Genomic DNA, 20,825 nt, shown 5'->3' with positions numbered 1-20,825 from the left:
CATATAAATACTAGGTTTCTATTGTGAATCTGACTGGAGGGAATTAATATCGAGTGTCTTTTTACAAGTAAGTAACACCTGTTTGATTTGTGGTTCTGCCAAGTGAAGGAAAGCTATTAATGTAACCCTAGGCTTGGGGCTTTGCTTGATGCACACGCGCACACACACACACACACACACTCTTCTGGTAATAATACACCTTTACTCATATAAATGACAATGAATTAAAAAAACCCTACAAGTGTGTCTACATTACAGAATGTCCCCTCTGTTGTTTACTAAAGGTTTCTCTTGATCTAGATCTTATCTAACTTGTATCTTAGATCTGTTTTTCGTGGAGCCCATCTGGGACCAGCAATGGAAGAGGGAGATCGGATCTATGGTTTAAATGTTTCTTCAAAGAGAACAGAACCATTGAAATATACATTCATTATTGTTTAGCATTTAGTAGTATTTAATCAAGTAATTGATTATTTAGGGAATTTATTTGTATCATTAGTGTGATTGGTATACTGCAGTATGAAAACAAACCTGTGGAGACTTTAAATTGCTTTAAATCTCGTAGCATTCATTTAATTATTCTTGGTTCATGATTGTCAAAATGATCTTATTGTTATTATTGTCTGTATTGACAATTATGATGAGTTGATAAACACACAAATAAACATTTATCTGGGAATGTTTTAAATTGATAATATGATTATATAATATGATCATTTATTAATATTAAATTATATATACAATATTTTTATGGCAATGATTAGAGTCAACTCAACGACCTGAGGAGCCACCTGGGAGCCGCCCCTGATGTACCGGTATGTTACCTCGTCTCGTAGCAGGATTTCTCCTCCAATCATCGTTCAGAATCTTTAGAGGACGCTTTCCTATTGGTTGCTTATAGAAAAATAGAGGCGGGATTTCTTCAGATCAGAGGAAAGGCAAGTAACCAACGTCGAAGTGGTTGTTGGATTATTCGCGGCCTGACGGATTGTTTTATAATAGGGAAAAAGAAACGTAACTTTACAAAGTATGTATTATTCATTGGACGGATTATTACACTAGCGCGAAGCCACTATCAGAGTCGCCATATTGTAAAACGGTCTGCAAAGTCGGTGAAAATTACTTGATAGGGCTACATGTTTCTACAGTGTGGATCTAGCTAGCTAGCTACTGTTAGCTAATAAACACTCTGTAGAAGACGCAAATGTGTGCTAGCTACCTATGTTAGCCTAACATCAAACGTTAGTAACAGTTGATGCATAACGTTTGGGACGTTTATATCATATGCTCTTTTCTGAATATGACTTGGCCTAGCCTTAGACCAATAACTGACTCCTGCATAAGTACATTAACGTGAACGTCTTCATAGCTAGCTAATACTGTGCTCAAAGGCGCCCTTTGCTCTTTGCCATACAATTGTGTTGTTCTCTATCAGGCCTCCCACGTGGTACCCCTTACACGGGGACACCCTATCATCAAGGTTTGGGTGTTAACTTGTCCCCTATGACCTATGACTTGTCGTAAAGCGTCCACATCCACTGCTGTCAGATGATGTCCATGGTGTCAATTCATGGAGTAACGTTAAGACACCTGGTAGGGAAACATTCAAGACCTGTGATGGTTTTCTTTCCTCTTCAGGATGAACGCTCTGGACTAGAGCTCAATTGGAAAGGAAGAAGACAAACCGGAAACCAGGAAGGAAACGGCAAATAATTGTTTGTGGCCATGGCCTACTCCAACTACAGCAACCTGAGCAGGGCTCAGCTTACCTTTGAGTACCTGCACACCAACTCGTAAGTACTGGCTTGCTGGCAATTAATATGTGCTTATGAACGTGGTACTACACATAATTACAACGGGGAATATTTCAGACCACTAACTGGACATATATACAACATATTACTGGCTGATCTATGTGTCTATTTTTGCAAGGCCCACAGATAACTGAATGGTTTACATTGCAACCTTGTGTGCATTTTTACAGACGCACCTTAAAGCTATACATATCCCTTACACCAATGTTACTTGAACAGGTGAACTGAATAAATCCTGTTAAACCTGATCATCAGTTCAAAGAAGAAGAACATATGCTATCATTTAATAATAGGTTTTAACAAACAAAAATTTTTTTTTATAAAAAAATGACATGCATTTATAGATGTCAGAATTTTTTGTTTTCATTCATTCATGTTTTTCATATTGTCTTACACGTTACCTGCTGTAACTTGACATCTACCAAATCACACAGTCACTCGCTTGTGTTCATGATTGCAACATGGTTGTGCGAACTGCGCATACCACTCCATTGTTGTTGTGGTTGTGCGTGTGTATTTTTTCTTTCCAGGAAAAAACACAAATACTTTCAGCTTTTGGAAGTCTTGGCACTTGTTTTCTTTTCTCTTCAACCATTTTCACAACAGCCAAATGCCAAACCTTCCCAGGAAAGTACATAGCTTGTTTAAAGCAGCAAAGTTGTATTGACTATATGAGTATCTCTCATCTGTCCTCACTTCTCTTGGGACTGCTAATTGTACGGTAGCTCAACCGCTCATGTCGTCTGAGCTAGTTTAGTCATTCTCATCCTCAGATTCTGCTTTATGATCTGATTAATAAATGGCACAAAAACGAATTCCTTATTATCAGTAGCTTCAAGTACAAACTCATTTCCAGAGCTGCTATCATCGAAAGCCTCCGTTCATGTCAGAGTGTATTACATCTTGCATTAAAGCGTTCACAAGTGTATATGTCCATGATATATGTGATATGTTCAAACACGATGGAATCCTGTAAGTGGCCGTCAGTGCCAATTTGAATTGTGTCTGACAACAGCAGACATGTTTGTTCACCTATGGATTGACGTGGTTCACAACATTCACTCATGGATTTAAAAGGCAGTTGCATTTTTGTCTTTGCACTTGAGAAGTAAAGATAGAACTAAGGTTCCTTATCTTGTCAGTTCTACAAGTAGACTAAACATTTTGACAGAACAATTCGGTCCATGTTTGAATATCTTGTGGTGCGTCAGTCAATACATTCAGAAACACAACAGATATCACATCCGTGGCTTTTTTACAAATCCACTGCTATGTGATAATGCAAGATTCAAGATATTTGTTGTTACTACTTATTAAAAATAAATAAGTAGAGGTAAAAAAGTATTGCACATTGGTTCACGGTACAGTGGTAATACTGTGAAATATTGCACAATTAGTGTACAACATTAAGGCAGACAACAAAGGGACACCGTAAGAGTTTATCCACAAGGACTAAAACAATTAGTGCTTGGTAATAAAGTTAAAAATAGCATTACATTTGACACTCTATGGAGTAAATGATTAACCCAGTATCAAAATAATTGTTCCACGCTCCTGGGGAAGAGTGTAGGTGTAACTTACACTCAACAGTTTGTTTGCATTGACACATATTCTCTCTATAGACTTGAGGAAATACAAGTATAACTGGCAACACATTTCTCCTATTCATCCTCTTTCTCTGACCAGCTTGTCCTGATAAATCCCTCTTAACTGTCTGTTTTCAGGACAACCCACGAGTTCTTATTTGGAGCCTTGGCGGAGCTTGTGGACAATTCAAGGTACTCATGATGATTTGCAACAGAGCATTTAATTGTTGAAAGATTATGCAGGCTGGAAAACTTGATAATTAGCCTGATATCTTTTAATATATTGAGTGGGAAATCTCACAGTTGGTTTCTTTCTTTCACAGAGATGCCAACGCCACACGAATAGACATCTACACAGGTACACCTGAGAATAACTCCCAGTTTCACACACTGAAGGATACACATTCATGCTTTGCTCCTAACATGTCTTTTTCACCTTCCTGCTTTGCTGACAGAAAAAAGGCCAGAGCTGCGGGGCGGCTACATGCTCTGTTTTCTGGATGACGGTATTGGAATGAACCCTAGTAAGAGCAACTTTATTAAGTCACTTACAGTTTTTATTTCATGATTAAAGGTGTTTTGCCATAATGTTTTTTGTGATGTTTTCCTGTGATATACTAAATGTATTGTGTGTGTAAAACATGATGCTGAACACATTTATTTTGCTAGATGAGTCAACTCATGTGATTCAGTTTGGAAAGTCAAACAAACGATCCCATGAGTCCACTCAGATTGGCCAGTATGGAAACGGACTGAAATCGTAAGACATTCACTTAATTTTTTGTGTGATTTATGACAATATGCATTTGGTACACTAGTGTTTGAATAATTTACCATATCATTTAAACGGTGCATTGTTTTCACAGCGGCTCTATGCGTATTGGGAAAGACTTCATCTTATTCACAAAAAAGGACGACACGCTCACTTGCCTTTTCATGTCAAGGACGTTCCACGAAGAGGAGGGACTGGATGAGGTACGAGTCAACTGTTGGATAGGGATGTGTACAACTAACTTGATTATTAATTTTGCCTTATTAATAGTGTGCAATGCAGTTTCACATCTGCTTCATCAGGCTCAAAAATTGCCATCAGTAGGTCATTTAATTATTTTTGGGTTTTGCTTCAGTTAGGAGGCTGCTACTTTCTTGGTTTAGTGTTTTGTATTACTTCATGCCAGCTATAAGAGATAACTACCGTTTGCCATTTTCATACAGCGGCGTGAGTTGTTATTTCATAATTGTGACTTTATTTTAATGGCAAACTGAGTGTTAATGTTCATTGTTATGTGTTCGAACATTTTCTCTGCCACACAGCCAAGAAGGCGTTCTAAACTAGCTTTCTTCCTCTGCCGTTACTCTCTCTGTAAACAAGTACTGCATATTATGTCATTACTTGATGAGTGAAATCACTAAATCACCATCCCTAATGTTTCCAGCTTTTTATAGATGCGTAAGATTTGCATAATATTTAATACTTGTGCATTAGGGTGCTGCTGATGAAGTTCATTTAGCTACCCATTTAATTTGTTTTGACCTGGAGCTCCTCAAACTTCTCGAAACTTGTTTGCTTAAGGATTTTGATGGTCTCTCTTCAGGTGATTGTGCCCCTTCCCTCCTGGGATCTGAAGACCAAGGAGCCACTGACCTCTGATCCAGAGAAGTACGCCATAGAGACAGAACTGATCTTCAAATACTCGCCTTTTAAAAATGAACAGCAGCTGATGGAGCAGTTCAACAAAATAGAAAGTAGCAGTGGTAAGTTTATAAATGTTTGTGAAGATGAGTTGTCTGTGTTGTGTCAATGAATACATTTATTAATATTGATTTATGTTTCTAGCTTTAGTTTTAGGGAATGCCATGGTTGATGTTGATTGCAATGCTTACTTTTGTGTTGTATTTTGTCATAAGGCACTCTTGTGATCGTCTATAATCTGAAGCTGGACAACAGAGAACCAGAGCTGGATGTAGAGACGGATCACCAGGACATCCTGATGGCTGGGACTCCTGTTGAAGGAGTGTAAGTGACTCCATTTAATCGTGGTGACACTAACCCATCGTGAAATTAATTGTATTTTGTACATTAATCTTTATTTGATTGTAATTGTATTTATCAGAAATGTAGTGAGTGTTGATGTCGCTCCTCCCTCTCTCACAGGAAGCCAGAGAGGAGGTCTTTCAGGGCGTACGCTGCAGTTTTGTACATCGACCCACGCATGAGGATTTTTATCCAGGGACATAAAGTCAGGACCAAGAGACTGTCCTGCTGTTTGTATAAACCAAGGTAACATGATAACTCTCTTATACTGTGTGTTGACGACTATAGTCCAGTGACAAGACTTTTATTAACATTCTTGTTTTGTCAACAGGGTTTATAAATACACATCGACTCGTTTCAAAACTCGTGCTGAGCAAGAAGTGAAGAAAGCAGATCACCTTGCTAAGATTGGTGAGTCAGTGGTGAAACGGGTGTTTTCGTTTACATTTTGCTTTGGTGTTGTGACTCCCTCACGCTCATCAGTTATCAATTTATTTATTTTCAGCGGAAGAGAAAGCCAGAGAAGCAGAGAGTAAGCAGATGGCTTTGGAGACCAGATTAGGAGCCGACCTGTCAAAAGATTCACGAGTAAGCGGAAGAGGATGATTTGGTTAAGGGCGTGTGTTCATGAAGCGGTTTCTCTGGCAGAAAAGCGCAGGCAGCACTCAGAGCAGCCACATAAAAAAAGTTGAAGCGCTCTGATAAAAGACGCTGGTGCAAGACTTTTTCTCTAGGTAGCTGCACGCCGCCACATGCACTCTCTCCTCATTGTGAACAATTGAAAAGAAACGCTGGCGCTAACGCTATATGGACACTAATTTGCAAATATGGTTTCTTCTATGTAAACAAGTTTATAATCTGAAACGGGCACACCGTTTCTTTCTAAAACTTTATTATAATTTTGGAACCACTAGCTTAATGTAAGTTTGTTATAGTGTCTCACCTGATGTCTCCCTCCGTCCCCTCTTCCTCTAGGCAATTCTGAGAAAGGTTCAAGATTCAGCCATGATGCTCCGACGGGATTATGACATGAAGAAAAGGATTCTCGAAGCCAAACAGAAGTATGATAGACAACATTGTAAAAACCTTATTTCTCATATTTATAGATTTACAAACAGTTACAAGAAAAGGTTTTGTTTCACTGGTAATTTAAGACATTTACCTTTTTTAATATTAGAACTTATGCTGGTCGAAACGATTGCTGTGTAAATTACATATTCATTTGTCCTTATGTATTCTGTTTTTCGCATGGAAATAAATAATATAGAATAGTAACTTAGATATCACAACACTTACATTTCTTTAATATATTTTTATAATACTGAGATTAGTCTATTTCTCGTCAGTCTCAACACTTTTTTTCTTTCCTCAGAGCATTAAAGGAGCCGAAGGAGTTGAATTTTATATTTGGAGTGAACATTGAACAGAGGGACCTGGATGGGATGTTTGTGTACAACTGCTCCCGTCTCATCAAGATGTACGAGAAAACAGGGCCCCAGCTGGAGGGGGGCATGTGAGTAATATGCACTAAGAGATTGAAAAGTGACAATGTTTGGATGAGTAAGAGAAATATCTTACAGTTATGTGATTTTCGTGTTTTAGGGCCTGTGGAGGTGTGGTTGGAGTAGTGGATGTCCCATATTTAATTCTAGAGCCTACTCACAACAAACAGGACTTTGCAGATGCTAAGGAGTATCGACATTTACTGAAATCCATGGGGGAACATTTAGCTCAGTACTGGAAGGACACTAACATTGGTGAGTTTCTCTGAAATGCAGGATTTCTATTTGTTGCCAACACCTGACCTGCACAGTTAAAACATCTTTTTATTTACCAGTATCAAAGGATTTTAATTATCTTGCCCCTCTTGCTAGAAAAAAAAGTTTTCAAATTGAAATTCTTCACTGATAAACCGGTCAGTAATAATTAAATAATGTGGCAGCATTTTATTTAAAGAAAGGTGCACAATGGCCGCACTTGAAGAAGGGTTGAAAGCCTCCTGGCTGCACGGCGCTGCACCGGCACTGCCCTCCCAATTAGTGGTCGACTCGTATGGGTTTTTTATTGGCCGATGTTTGTGTAGTGGCCTACCGTGGTGTTGGCTCAGTATTCACTTAAAACATTTATTTAAATATCGTTATTTATTTGAATAAATAACGTATTGCTGTATGAAATGTTAAGTGTCTCTGTGTGCGTTATGCAGCTCAGAAAGGCATAGTGAAGTTCTGGGATGAGTTTGGATATCTGTCTGCCAGCTGGTCTGCACCTCCGTCATCGGAGCCGAGGTACAAGAGACGTCGTGCCATGGAGATGCCACTTACTATTCAGTGTGGTAAGTTTCAGATCCATACAAGCACAAAGCTCGCATACTGTATCTTGACGAACAAACTTATTGCCACGTCTTACACCGACTCTCTGATTCTGCGATTTATTTTCAGATAAATGTTTAAAGTGGAGAACGCTGCCATTCCAGATGGATGCTGTGGACAAACGCTACCCAGACAGTTGGGTGTGTCTCATGAACCCAGACAGCAACCAGGACAGGTACACACAGATTGTTGTTTTATAAGATATGTGTTTATAGTTGCAATTCAAGCTTGAATTATTCATGTCACATACTGTATGTATTGCATGACACTTTTGTCTCTGTGTCACTACGTTGCTGTTTTGCGATCACGGTAGTGTTCCTACATGTTATATATATATATAGTGTGTATTTTGTGTTTTTAGGTGTGACGCTTCTGAACAGAAACAGAATTTGCCATGTGGTGTTCTGAAGAAAGACAAGCAGACAGCTGAAGACAAACAGAAAGAGCTGGCAGAGAAAATCAAACAGCAGCAGGGGAAACTAGAGGCCCTGCAGGTCCTGTCCTCAGTCTCTCGCTCTCTGTCACTCTCTATTTGTTTACGCCAAGACGTGTTAAATTGTATTTTCTCTTTATCAGAAAACCAACACCATTAAATCTGCAGCCGATGTAAAGAAGCTACCACTGGCTGTCAGCATGAAACCAACAGAGAGCTCCTCTCAGGTACAAACTCCTCATACTGTGCTTCCTGTAGGGTTTTAATTCTGGGTCAATCTTTGTAAATACTTTATTACTATTTAATATTGTTTACTCACTTATTTAAGTTGCTCTTTACCTCTAGCTCTAATCTTAAGCATGTTTTAAGATTTTTGATTTTTTAATACATTTCTGGGGCCTTATTTGATAGTCAGAGTGGAGATAGACAGGAACATTTGGCAAAGAGAGGAGAGGAATTACATGCAGCAAATAGTCCGACCAGCCGGGAATCGTACTGGATACTCGCTGCTCAGGGCTTTACCGCTCATGTGGTATTTTCCCAAACCACTCGGATATCGGGTCACCAGTCTTCTATATTTTTATTTAGTTTAAACTGGTAATATGAGCAATAGCAGAAAGTTATTGCAGGTAATAAAATGCAGTTTCCACACGTGAAAAGAGCGTTTCTGTATTTTCCTCATTTTTAATAATGGAAAAAATGTCTCCTGTTGAATGGGCTTATGATATTGTCTCATATCGATCAAAAGCCCCTGAATTGAATCCTATCAAAATAATATTGTGGCAGACTTTGATATCAGCAAATATCGTAATGTTGTTCAAATAATGGATATAATATCGTATCGAGATAAAACTTGTGATTAACAACCTCACTGTGAAGCCTTCCAACACAGATAAACTAATGCCTGTTCTTGTTGCCTAACGACTGTTTCTTTTTTATATAATGATGTCTTCAACTGATTGAGAACACAGTAGCTTAGCAGTAGTTTCCATTCGTCATCTCACGGAAATGTTTTACTTTGTGTGTTTCACATGTTGTCGATTCAGGCGACTAGGTCTTCTGAAAGGTCCATAACACGCCCCCCGCTCCCCACCGCTCCCAGCTCACCTAAAAAGCAGCCCTTCATCTCGTGCAGCTCCTCAGCGCCCCACCCGGACCCCTGCCCCTCCGCCACCACCACCCAAAGTCGAAGCATCCAGGTCCAGAGGTGCAGCAAAGCCTCCTCCACTTGCAGCAAAGCCTGTACCCAAAGCTACTGCCAAAACGCCCAGCCGCAGCTCACGGGTAAGTTACAGGTTCTAGAGCGTACTCCACTAAATACCAATAGAATGTTTTGTTGTTGAGAGTATTTAATATGGCTGCATTTACAAGTTAGTGTGTGATATCTGTCTCCTAACATAGACACCTGCCAAAGCATCATCAGCCAAAGCAGCAGCTGCTGGACAACGCAAGAGAATCATAGAGGAGGAGGACAGTGAGGAGGAGGAGGAAGAGGAAGAGGAGGAGGAGAAGGATGATGATGATGACGACAACAGTGAGGAAGAAAGTGAAGAGGAAGAACCGCAGACCAAGAAATCCAAGATGGCCGCAGCAGCTGGTAATCGTGGGAAAGCGATAGAGAAGGCCTCACCTCCCAAACGTGGCAAGTTGGACGAGGTAAACACACAACAGACTTGGCTTGCCACCGGGTCAGAGAGATTGTAGCTCAAATGTTTGCATGCGTGTTGTGCAACTTGTAAAAAATATATAATTTTGCAAAACGCACACATGTATAGAATGAAATGACAGCATTAGCAATGCTGCTGTGAATCAGCCCATGTGCGTCCGTACTGTGTTGGTGTGTGCTGCTGTCTCTTTTCTGCTGCTTGTTGCTTTGCTCTCTCTCGTTCTCGCACAGAAAAAGATGTCATTTACTTTTAGGCTCATATATGAAAGTAAAGAAGGAAATGCAAGCATCCCTGAACCTCCAATCAGAGTCCCTGTGATCTTGACCTTGCAGGTTATAACTCACTCCCAGCCTGAGAAGAAAGGAGTTTCTTCTCCTATACAGCAGAATCCAACGACACCGAGCTCTATTCCTAAATCCATTTCCATGCACCAGCATGGGGCTAAAGCAAAGGTAGCTTTATTCTGGCCTTCTCTCTACTACCCTCAAATGAAGTTGGGCTGCATCTGCTCTCACAACCTCTAACAATCATTAATTAACCTCTCCGCTGATACGGGTGCTGTCAGATTATCATTCACTCTTCTAACAATCCTCTCTTGACACTGAAGTTGACGTATTCGTCTAACGGCTGCAATCATGCGTGACATTCTCACCCACTTCCTGAGGTCACACTGGGACATTCACTTCTTTTATTAAGAGGGGTGGAACTCGTTTCTCTTAACCGTTCTCTGTCTTTTCAGTAAACACTGTTTCTCTCACTGCAGTGGGAGTAAGGATTGTTTTTGTTTTTGCAGGCATCTGAGAAGCCCCCACAAGAGGAACCAGAGAACGACACTAAAAACGCTCAGAAAGGTGAGATTATGGTCGGCCCTGCACTACAGGTGCACCGATGCATCGGCAGCTAATGTCAGTTTTGTTGAACATACAATTGAATTTCGAGTAAAGTTACAAAATGTTTGTGTATGCTGTCAATTGTTGTTCTAGAAAGAAAGAAAATCAGAATCTGCAGGTCAGACTTTTAAGAAATCAAAGTCGGCCAAGAAAATGACAATCTGTGCATCTCTACTCCTCCGTGTATCACAAATACAACTAGAAGAAAAAAAGCTCTTGTATAATCATTTCTACCTGTGTTTTTATTTTTTCTACAGATAAGGGTCTGCTGGTTGAAGTCCGTGTCAACAAGGAGTGGTACACAGGCAAAGTCATTGCTGTGGAGGTGAATAAACAGAGTGTTCGCTGGAAAGTGAAGTTTGATTATGTACCTAGAGCCACCCCCAAAGACAGATGGTAAGATACTGTGTCTGTGTTGCTGCATTAGAGCACATTTTGTTGACTTTGCCAGATAATTAATATCCTATACTTTTATGTGTGTGTCTTTTGAAGGGTGTTCAAGGGTAGTGCTGATGTCCGGTTGATGCGGCCGCCATCTCCAATCTCTCAGACACCTGACACCCAACAGGAGACCGAAAAGGGCCCGGCACCAATGGAGCCCGACACTACTCAACCAGGAACCAGTCGAGAGGTGACTGACAGTCTCGTCACCATGTTGAGGTGAGCTGATTACAATGAGCTGTTGTTGTTACCACACACTGTAAATACGAGCCAGTTTCATTGTACCATGGTGTGTTCACTGTGCTTTTTGTGTTTCCAGGACAATGCTGCGTTACTTCTTCCCGCCTGCTTTTAGGATCCCAAAGGATGATGTGAACAGCATGTCGGCAGAGGAGTTGGTGGCCTTTCCTTTGGTGAGATGGATAATAAATGGTCCAATAAAAGCAATAAACTGTATCTGCCGGGAAATTGATTGCGTCCAGCAACATTGAAGTAAAGCTGCTTTCACAATGTTATCCCAGGTCCAGTTCTTCTTTTGGTTGTCCTTTAGTAGCTAGCCCTGTAACTATTCAGACACTAGCATTATCACCTCCATTGCTCTTTTTTTCTTCTTTCTTTATCCGCTTCCTTCTATTTCCGAGATGCCTGCCGCCTTTTATTCTATCTTAACGGCAGAAGTTCAGGATAGTGAACTCTGCGCGGGCAGAGCAGAGTCTGTGCGCGTTCATGTGGACGGCAACTGTTTTATACCCCTAATGCTGTGATCGAAACCTCTTCCCTTTGTTGACCTGACCGAAGGTGGCAAGATAGCGCGAGTGAAAGCCCATTAATACTTACTAGAATGTGTTGACTTGTTCTTACTATTGTGTTTTCTTGTCCAGAGTATGTCTGTGTATTCATGTGTTTGTCCTCTTGCTTTCAGAAAGAGTATTTCCAGCAGTATGAATCAGGTCTCCAGTCGTTGTGCAACTCGTACCAGAGCAGAGCTGACGCCAGGGCCAAAGCTGTGGAAGAGAAGAGCAACAGCAATGAGGTCAAACTGAAGGAGGCCGACGAGAAACTACAGAAACTACGAACAAACATTGTAGCACTCCTCCAAAAAGTTCAGGAGGTAAGACTGCGTCATCTTTACCTATATCAGGATATCTTTATCTTCAAACGGTTTGATAAAAATATATCTGTCAAATAAAAATAGAATCTTTGTTGTATCATTGTCGTTGTTTGTAAGTAATATTTATTTTTTACTCTTAGGATATTGACATAAACACAGATGACGAGCTAGACGCCTACATAGAGGACCTCCTGACCAAGGGTGATTAAAGAAGACCGAAAAGAGAGAAGAGTACATGCACACAAACGGACTGGAAGTTTCCATTCCAGCCATAACTTTCTGACTGATCCCCAGTCACTCATGCTTATGTGCGGAGTTGGCTTTTAAATCAGATTGTCATGAGTTTGATCTTTGACTTTGTCGTTCCAGCATTTAGTCAGAACCAGTGCGCTCTTTGAGTTTGGGCAGGTTTCCTGGTGTTTCTACAGTGTTGGGTAGTCTGTGGTGTTCTCTTTAGTCCTTTTTATATACCTGCTTATAATGTTAATCTATGTTAAAGCCATCCTTTCCTGATTGACCTTTTTGAAATAATATGTTTAATACATTTATGTTCCCTTTATGTTAAACTGCAGACTACATTTGTTCCTCTTTTTAGTCCAACGTCAGGTGAGAATTGGACACACCAAGTGACTGGGCTGTGCTCTGCATTGCAGCCTGTACTTTAACTTTTATTTTTATACACTAAAAACACATAAATGTTGCCCATGACCTTCCCCCATCCTGGTCTGACGAAGAAGCCAGGTTAGTATTTTACAGTTGGGTAGTGAGCCACACCCACAAAGAAGAACTACTTACTGGGTTTTATCAGTATGATTATTCCCTTATAGCCCTTCTACATTTAAGCTCTGATTGTTCTGTTTATTTTTGGAAGAAGAAAAAACTGACTCAAATGCAGAAGTTGTGTGTTCATAATTATTCAGTGCCTGTGTCCTTCCTTTTGAACAGATTTTTAACATGTCATGGAAATGTTTTATCAAGCGGTGCATGCGTTCAGTCTTTTAGTTCTGATTGGAACAAAGGATTCTGTATTTTTGACAAATCTTTACTTGGAACAATAAAACCGGTTCAGCAACACCCTTTGATGAATGTGTCTGTTATTTAAAAATGTCTGTATATTCTAAATAAAACAATACATCTTAAATGGTCTTCAGGGAAAGTTAAAAAAATATGATTTTCCATTAATACAACTTTAGAAGGATTTAAAATTAATTTAAATCTAAATTAATATGGATTATCCAGAGTAATGGGGACTGTTTCTTCCATTAGTGTTTTGTTTTTGTTTGTTTTAAATCAATGCTGAACACTATAAACAATAATCCATTTAAGAACATTTTACAGGTGGAAAACTCAAAGATATTTTTTAATCTGGGGAAATGAAATCCAAAATATCCGCATACCACTGGTTTGTTATTGGATCAAGACTTTTATTTTGAAGGCGAGAGTTTGCAGCGGTGAATATAACCAAGTGCTGTCCTAAAAGCTTCAGGTAAAATAATCTTTCTCTTCCATCTATGAAGCTCATAACTTTAACATGCTGAAGTTTCAATGTTATTAAAGAACTAACTAATGTAAACTTGCTAAAAGTGATTGTCGATGACACGGATATAGAAAAGCCTCGTAATTTAGCTCGCTCACTTGTGATTGTTGCAGAGTGGACAATATATAAATACACAGTTTGATAAAGAACAGCAAAGATAAGTCAGGTGGGCAACGTGGTGTCTGTATAAACCATTAGACTATTATTAAGTCACATTAAAATGACTGCGAAGCTAATGTCTGCCCAAAAAGGATAGCGGAGTGGAGTGAACTTTGACCCACTTTGGTGATCTGGGGTTAGTTTACCACATTTATTTCAGTTTAATGTTGCTGCACATTTTAAAACATATTTTTAACTAACTAGAAATAATGTGCTTTCAAGTGGTACGTGTAGATATCGCTTGAACTAGATAAATGTTTTATTTAGTCAAAAATACAATACAGAAATGTCAAGAAAATAGTGCGTTGATGTAAGATAGCTACATGTTTAAAATAAATATATGTACATTTTAGCAATTCTATTTTGAATACACTAAATATTGTAAAAAATAATAATATATATTTAAATTTAATTCAAACTTTATTTGAGACTAAAATAGATTCCCATAGCCATTTAAAAAGTAAAATAAGATACAAGATAAAAAACCACAGCAATTCATCCTTCAATAAAATAAACATCTTTCCAAGAGTGTTTTTTGATTAATGACTAAATTATAGGTTTGTGATAGTTTTGAAGTATTGTGATTTTTTGAAGAAATATCTGTTTATGTTGAAAAATGGATTACAAATCACTACACCTGTAGGTGAACAAAAATACACACCGGTACTGTATATTTGTGCTTTTATATTAGTATTTGTAGTTAAATGTTATGTCTTGAATTCTAGATAATCCTGTAAATACTGAATGAATGAAATACTACTGCCTTCACACAGTGGAATACATCATCTGTTGGCACTGTTTTCACCTCAGACTGCAGGTCTTGAGCCATGTCTGTGTGCTCAGCCCTACTGACCCGCCGTGTAGCTGGAGGCGGCTGCAGGGGGTGGTGTGGTGTTGCTCCACAGCTCGTCCCCATCAGATCAGCCAGTGTAGCTGAGCCGGGCACAAGAAGATCTGATGAAGAACAACTCTGGGAGGCAACAGGGAACCTGCCGTTCTCCAGAGCCAAGACAGGATCTTTCTTTCAGGAAAGGCCGGTGCTGAAGAACCCGTTTCTAGAGGATGCCTTGCTCAGAGGATACTTGAGAAGACACCTGCCCCAGGAGGTGAGGAGGGAAATATACTTCACTTAAGATGAGGTCTTGTTCATAATCTATGTCACTGTATGTGTGTATACTTGTTCATAGGCAGCTTTCTCAGACTTGTGTGCATTTGGAGAGCGTGTGGCAAATGAGGTGGACGAGTGGGGCCGAGAGTGTGAGGTTACCCCTCCACGCTTGGTGCACTTTGACCCCTGGGGTCGCAGAGTGGACCACATCGTGACCTCCTCGGCCTGGAAACGCATGAAAGACCTGTCGGCACAGGAAGGACTGGTTGCCATTGGCTATGAGAGGCCATTTGGGGAGTGGAGGTAGATGGTTAAACTTTAGTGTGTTAAACTTCCTTTTTCAGTTCAGCTCATATTTAACTTCAATACATTATTTTGGGAAGTTGTTCTAAATGAGAAACTAAGATAAAATCTGTGTGTGTGCGTTTCAGTCGTGTGTACCAAATGAGCAAGTTGTACATCTTCTCTCCGTCCTCTGGTCTCTACACCTGTCCTCTGGCCATGACTGACGGAGCTGCGAAGGTCATCCAGGTGTGTCAGAAAAAGCTAAATAAACCTTGATCATTAAATTATGTTATTTTAACAGAAGCTCCATTTACATCCACACAATTAGACAGATTATTGCTGTTTTTCTGCATTAAACGTAGTTATAAACCAACAGCATGTTTTTTATGTTGTTTTTCCAAGAGCACAGGTGCATGACAGAGACAGTAACGTGGTCGCAGTGCAGCACGATGAAGGGAAATATTCTTCTTTGTAGTTGTATCCAGAATTCATACAGCTGAAATAATTACGTCTAAGCCTGTGTTCTTGTCACAGAGTGTATATACACAATATTTTAAATCTGCAGCACCATCATACTGTAAGTCACTGATACAAGCTTCAATGTTGAAATAAGGACATGTAGTGGGAGGAATATGAATACTGCACAGCTGCATGTAAACACTGAACAGTGATTTTCTGGTTGTGTATGTGAAGTCCATAGGGGTTTCGTGGCCAGCACATGAAGCCTACAGTCGTTTGACCAGCCGTCAGCCTGAGCGTTTCAGGACGTCTGGACAGTGGATGACGGAAAGACAGGGAGGCTCTGACGTGGGTCAGTAGTGACATTCACAGTTGTATCAACTTTAGCAGATTAAAGGCTACAGTAGTGGCCACCGTCTTTATTAGAAGAAGCTTTTAATTTGTTAAGGAAAAGCTGCAGAAAATGTTAATAAATCTTATCCTTTCCACTTAAGTGATACTTAAAGGTGCAATATGTAACATTTCCACATTAAAATGTCTAAAAATGACAAGACCTATGTTATATATTTTGTTGAGTTGTGTACTTACATTATCCCAAATGTTTCCAACAACTTTCAAACCTAGAGATATCTGTAATTCTAATAATAACGGTAACGGTCTGTTTCATTTGGTCTCCGGTAATGGCGACGTATCCCCTCTGCACATGCGTCAGCGTTGTGGTTGTCTGCCAGAAGCTGTCATAAATTGACTTTTTTAAATTCTAGTTTCAAGCCACATTTTTACGATACACTTTTGAGATCTGGTTGTTTTTAACTAAATTAAATTTTAACCAGATGAAGGATTTTAGTCATCAGACGTGTGGATCTTAAGTTATCAGAGAAACAAATCAAATTAAATCAAATGTATTTATATAGCCCAATATCACAAATTAGTCTCAGTGGGCTTTACAGACTGTACAGGTTACGACACCCTCTGTCCTTAGACCCTCGCATCGCACAAGGAAAAACTTCCTAAAACAAACCCCATAATTAAAGGGGGAAACATGGAAGAAACCTCAGGGAGAGCAAGCTGAGGGGGGATCCCTCTCCCAGGACGGACAGATGTGCAATAGATGTCGGGTGTACAGGATAAACAAGTTAGAAATGGTTGGAGAAACACTGAATTTAAGCGTAAACTGCTTTATTTAGTGTTTTTACCAGCTTTAATTCCCTGGTCCGTTTGTTTTGGAGAGGAGGAGACCTCTGTGGATAATTCGGCTCCCGCTAAAAACATCCTGAACGAAGAACTATGAAAGAATCCTAACCGGGTGTATCTAACTGCAATAAGACAATCCCATGACCCCACACGACGTAACAACGCCACCAAACTCCTTCTTTTGTTTTGATTGAGGAACCCCTCGTGGAAACATTACATATTGTGCGTTGAATTGAATGATCTGTTTAAGGAAAGTGATTAAATACTCCCACAGTTTCTGTTGTGCAGAACTTAACTATTGTATTTCATCATGAGTGGCCTCTGCCTCACTTGCCTCTCCTCAGCCAGTGGCACAGAGACGGTGGCGGTTCCCCAGACAGACGGTTCATACAAACTACACGGCTTCAAGTGGTTCACCTCTGCTACAGACGCAGACATGACTCTCACACTGGCCAGAGTGCAGGACAGAACAGGAGCTACCGCACCGGTACTGCTGACATCCTCTAACATCAGTCATCACTCCTCTTGAATGACCTAACAAGTGATTTCATTGCACTACACGTGTTGCTTGTCTCCGTCCCACAGGGCAGCAGGGGTTTGTCTTTGTTCTACGCGGAGGTGAGTAGAGATGAGGGTGGACGGCTGAGGGGTATAGAGGTTCAGAGACTGAAGGACAAGCTGGGCACAAGACAGATGCCGACTGCTGAGTTACTGCTGGACGGGCTGCCGGCACACAGGGTCAGTTGCACGTCGTCATTTATCAAAATAATGAGAAACTGTAGATTCCTCCTCTGGTCTATGCAGATATGATTGATGCCTGTGCAGCCACACTGGGTCAGGTACGGCTCACTTTGTTTAGACAATTTCTTTAAACTTTTAAACACTTTTTAGACCTCATGCTCAATTACAACAATCATTTTTATTTGGAAATACAATACTACAGATTAAAGTGGCAATAGACAACTTTTAACCTAAGTGTTATTATCGTTTGTGCCGCTGTCACAAAAACAAATGCAACGCTTTCCGTTTCCCACAGAGCTAACCACTGGTGACAAATATAGCAACTTATTCAGACCATCAGGGGAAAAGCAAGAAATATATTCCACTATATTATATTGTAATTCATTCCCAATGCTGCTCAGAGTAATCACAGTCCACGGCTCTCCTCTTGCAGCGTGCGCAGACACTTAGCTTTATGCAAATAAATGGCAATTGCCAATATGGAAATGAGTGTATGAGGAAAAGAGTTGGCAAAACACTTTGATACCTTTACTCCCTCTCTACATTTACAGATCTCAGAGGAAGGCAGAGGTGTGGCCTCCATAGCTAACATGCTGACTATAACCCGGATACACAACAGCATCTCTGCAGCAGCTGCAATGAGAAGGTAGGAAACTACTCGTACTACCGCACCGCATCCTGCACTGATTTCTAAAAACATGCTGTAGATGAGCTGATTATAATATGTGTGTTTGTGTGTGTTCACAGGGTCGTCCAGTTAGCTCGGGACTATGCTACTCGCCGCACAGCCTTTGGAAAGCTTCTTAAAGACCACCCGCTGCACATACAGACTCTCGCTAGGATGGAGGTGAGCTGACAGGGGCTGGACAAACTACAAAGCCTCATGCCTCACCCATGCTTGCTTCTGACAGGTGGAGACTCGTGGAGCGTTCCTTCTGGTGATGGATGTGTGTCGTCTGTTGGGCCGAGAGGAAAGCGGCACGGCGACCCAGCTTGATGCACATCTGCTGCGACTGCTCACTCCTGTGGTCAAACTGTACACTGGGAAGCAGGTGACTGGCTGGATGTGTGAGAAAACTTGCTGTTTTGATAGCAACTCTTACTGTCTTTGTTTTGTTTTGTGTCAGGCGGTGGCTGTGGTGTCGGAGGGTTTGGAAAGCTTCGGAGGACAGGGCTACATCGAGGATACCGGGTTGCCTGGACTACTTCGCGATGCACAGGTGTGGTCAATACTCGAGCTGCAACGATAACTCGAGTAATCGGTTCACTGTTAAAGATGAAATAATGTTTTTTAGCCTCTCAAATATGTATTTCTCCAGTTTTTCTAGGTGTTATATCATATTAAACTGAATATCCTTGGGGTTTGGACTGATATTTTCCACTATTTTCTGTCATTGTATTGACAAAACGATTAATCTTTTGTCATTTGTCATTGTCTCTTTCTCTCTCAGGTCTTGAGCATATGGGAAGGCACCACAAATGTTCTGTCTCTGGACGTGCTGCGCTGTGTGGCTCGTAGCTCAGGAATGGTTCTTCACGCTTTCTTTACCCATGTTAAGGTACAGGGTCAAGGAATGAGCCCGTCAAACAAGTTCAGTGACTTATCTGTGGCAGAGTTGAACAACAATGTGAAGTGCGCTTGTTTTCTTCTCCTTGTAGTCCCTGCTTGCAGGTGCATCAAGTGTTCCTTCATTGACCCCGGCGCTGAAAGCAGTAGACGGTGCTCTCTCTGAACTAGAGGACTTTGTTCAGGTAGCGGCTACGAGAGCACCCGGCTACCTGGAACTAGCAGCCAGAGACCTGGCATACAGCCTGGCTCGCATCTACACGGGTAGGTACCACAATCACGTATACACTCCAATGCATAAGGCTGACCCGAATGCCTCGTTGCTATGGTAATCGACGTCCAAATCATGACTCGAATGCAGCAGGTTCTTTAGTTTAGGTTTTTTATTTTTTATTATTATTATATATGCATTACCCCAAAAATACAAAATAGCCTTTGAAATAAGGAATAGTAATTCCACATTATTCATCAACATGAATCATTTGTTGTTGTTCTCAGACGGACAGTGATGTTTGTCGTGTGTAGAGGGTGTGTGTCGGTGCTGCGCAGTCGTGGGTACTGAAACAGAGCTGTCCGAGCGGAGGAGGAGATCGATCGAAAGAAGCCAGATATTTAAATTGTATATGTTAGCATAGGCTACAGTCTATTTTTGTATTCATTTGATTATATAAACTACTTATGAGCATGAGTATGGATGCTTTTTATAGGCTATCACTGTAATGTATTTGATGTCATTATTGCAAATGTTATTGCGACGCACATTTATTAGACTTCACACAGCGCCCTTTCAAGCTAGCTTTATACAACTTTTCCCTACATATGCAGTAGTACTCCCCGAGATCTGTAAACAGACTTTGATGTGTAAAATCAGTGGAGTTCCCCTTTAACTGTCTGGATGTTAACAGGTGCCCTTCTCATTGACCATGCATCTTGGAAAGGAGCCTCTTCCTCTGACACCTATGCAGCTCTCAGGTAAAACAAAAAAACATTAAAGAAAGGTACATTCACAATTCTTTAAGGTGTAAATACACTACTTTTATTTTGCTTCATCAGGTGGTGTGAACACGATTTGTGTCCTGTGGCGACTAAACAGGCGAGAGGCTGCTATGATCTCAGCACGCCACCACTTGATGCTGCGCTGGTATATGACGGGCCGATCCAAGGCTGAAAGTTCACTGATAACTGATTAACTCACTTTAATTCTGTGGCAGATCTAGTAACTGTATCCCACATTGTATTTAATTGTGTAGATGACTGAGACAATGCTTCATAAAAAACAACAACAACGCTTCTATATAAGCACAGCAATCAAACTGAAAATGTAGTTCTAATAAAATGTGGTTCTGTCTAATGTGATTTTAATATTGTTGATATTTACTTTAGAGTATCTGCAATATCTATTTTTGTCTGCAATATATATGGATCTATA

The 20,825-nt window shown here is 40.4% G+C and overlaps 2 protein-coding genes across 4 annotated transcripts; both read left to right on the top strand.

Annotated features, from left to right (window-relative positions):
• The first annotated feature begins 925 nt into the window (after positions 1-925).
• On the top strand, positions 926-13,420 carry morc2 (MORC family CW-type zinc finger 2). Its single transcript, XM_029440554.1, is given in 29 exon segments — positions 926-1,027; positions 1,639-1,793; positions 3,539-3,592; positions 3,724-3,758; positions 3,856-3,924; positions 4,070-4,160; positions 4,267-4,375; positions 4,996-5,155; positions 5,309-5,417; positions 5,556-5,681; positions 5,767-5,846; positions 5,941-6,023; positions 6,411-6,496; positions 6,808-6,948; positions 7,038-7,192; positions 7,639-7,767; positions 7,874-7,979; positions 8,166-8,298; positions 8,381-8,464; positions 9,284-9,316; positions 9,318-9,521; positions 9,639-9,893; positions 10,237-10,356; positions 10,698-10,755; positions 11,052-11,190; positions 11,287-11,454; positions 11,555-11,648; positions 12,158-12,346; positions 12,487-13,420. Coding segments are annotated over 28 exon segments (3,147 nt in total). The 5' UTR covers positions 926-1,027; positions 1,639-1,725; the 3' UTR covers positions 12,556-13,420.
• A 325-nt stretch (positions 13,421-13,745) lies between these two features.
• Positions 13,746-20,747, top strand: LOC115012955 (acyl-CoA dehydrogenase family member 11). Of its 3 annotated transcripts, none has more exons than XM_029438828.1 (15): positions 13,746-13,832; positions 14,853-15,148; positions 15,230-15,453; positions 15,582-15,681; positions 16,129-16,246; positions 17,433-17,575; positions 17,674-17,826; positions 18,381-18,475; positions 18,577-18,676; positions 18,741-18,881; positions 18,957-19,049; positions 19,281-19,388; positions 19,489-19,660; positions 20,302-20,368; positions 20,450-20,747. In XM_029438828.1, exons 2-15 carry the CDS (start codon positions 14,870-14,872, stop codon positions 20,562-20,564), a joined length of 1,908 nt encoding a protein of 635 aa, XP_029294688.1. In that variant the 5' UTR covers positions 13,746-13,832; positions 14,853-14,869; the 3' UTR covers positions 20,565-20,747. The 3 variants fall into 3 exon arrangements, with proteins under 3 accessions (XP_029294688.1, XP_029294689.1, XP_029294690.1); XM_029438829.1 differs by lacking the exon at positions 13,746-13,832 and adding an exon at positions 13,910-14,049; XM_029438830.1 differs by lacking the exon at positions 13,746-13,832 and adding an exon at positions 14,049-14,178.
• Positions 20,748-20,825: the final 78 nt, after the last annotated feature.

The sequence above is a fragment of the Cottoperca gobio genome, chromosome 9 (genome assembly GCF_900634415.1).
Source record: "Cottoperca gobio chromosome 9, fCotGob3.1, whole genome shotgun sequence".
NCBI lineage: Eukaryota > Metazoa > Chordata > Actinopteri > Perciformes > Bovichtidae > Cottoperca > Cottoperca gobio.
The sequence above is the reverse complement of the archived record's forward strand: the minus strand, read 5'-3'. Positions and strand labels throughout refer to the sequence as shown.

Coding starts and splice junctions, on each gene's coding strand:
- LOC115012955 (XM_029438828.1), top strand. CDS start 14,870: ATGTCTGTGTGCTCAGCCCTACTGACCCGCCGTGTAGCTGGAGGCGGC. Junction 18,677..18,740: donor AGACTCTCGCTAGGATGGAG/GTGAGCTGACAG, acceptor TGCTTCTGACAG/GTGGAGACTCGTGGAGCGTT. Junction 19,661..20,301: donor CCTGGCTCGCATCTACACGG/GTAGGTACCACA, acceptor GGATGTTAACAG/GTGCCCTTCTCATTGACCAT.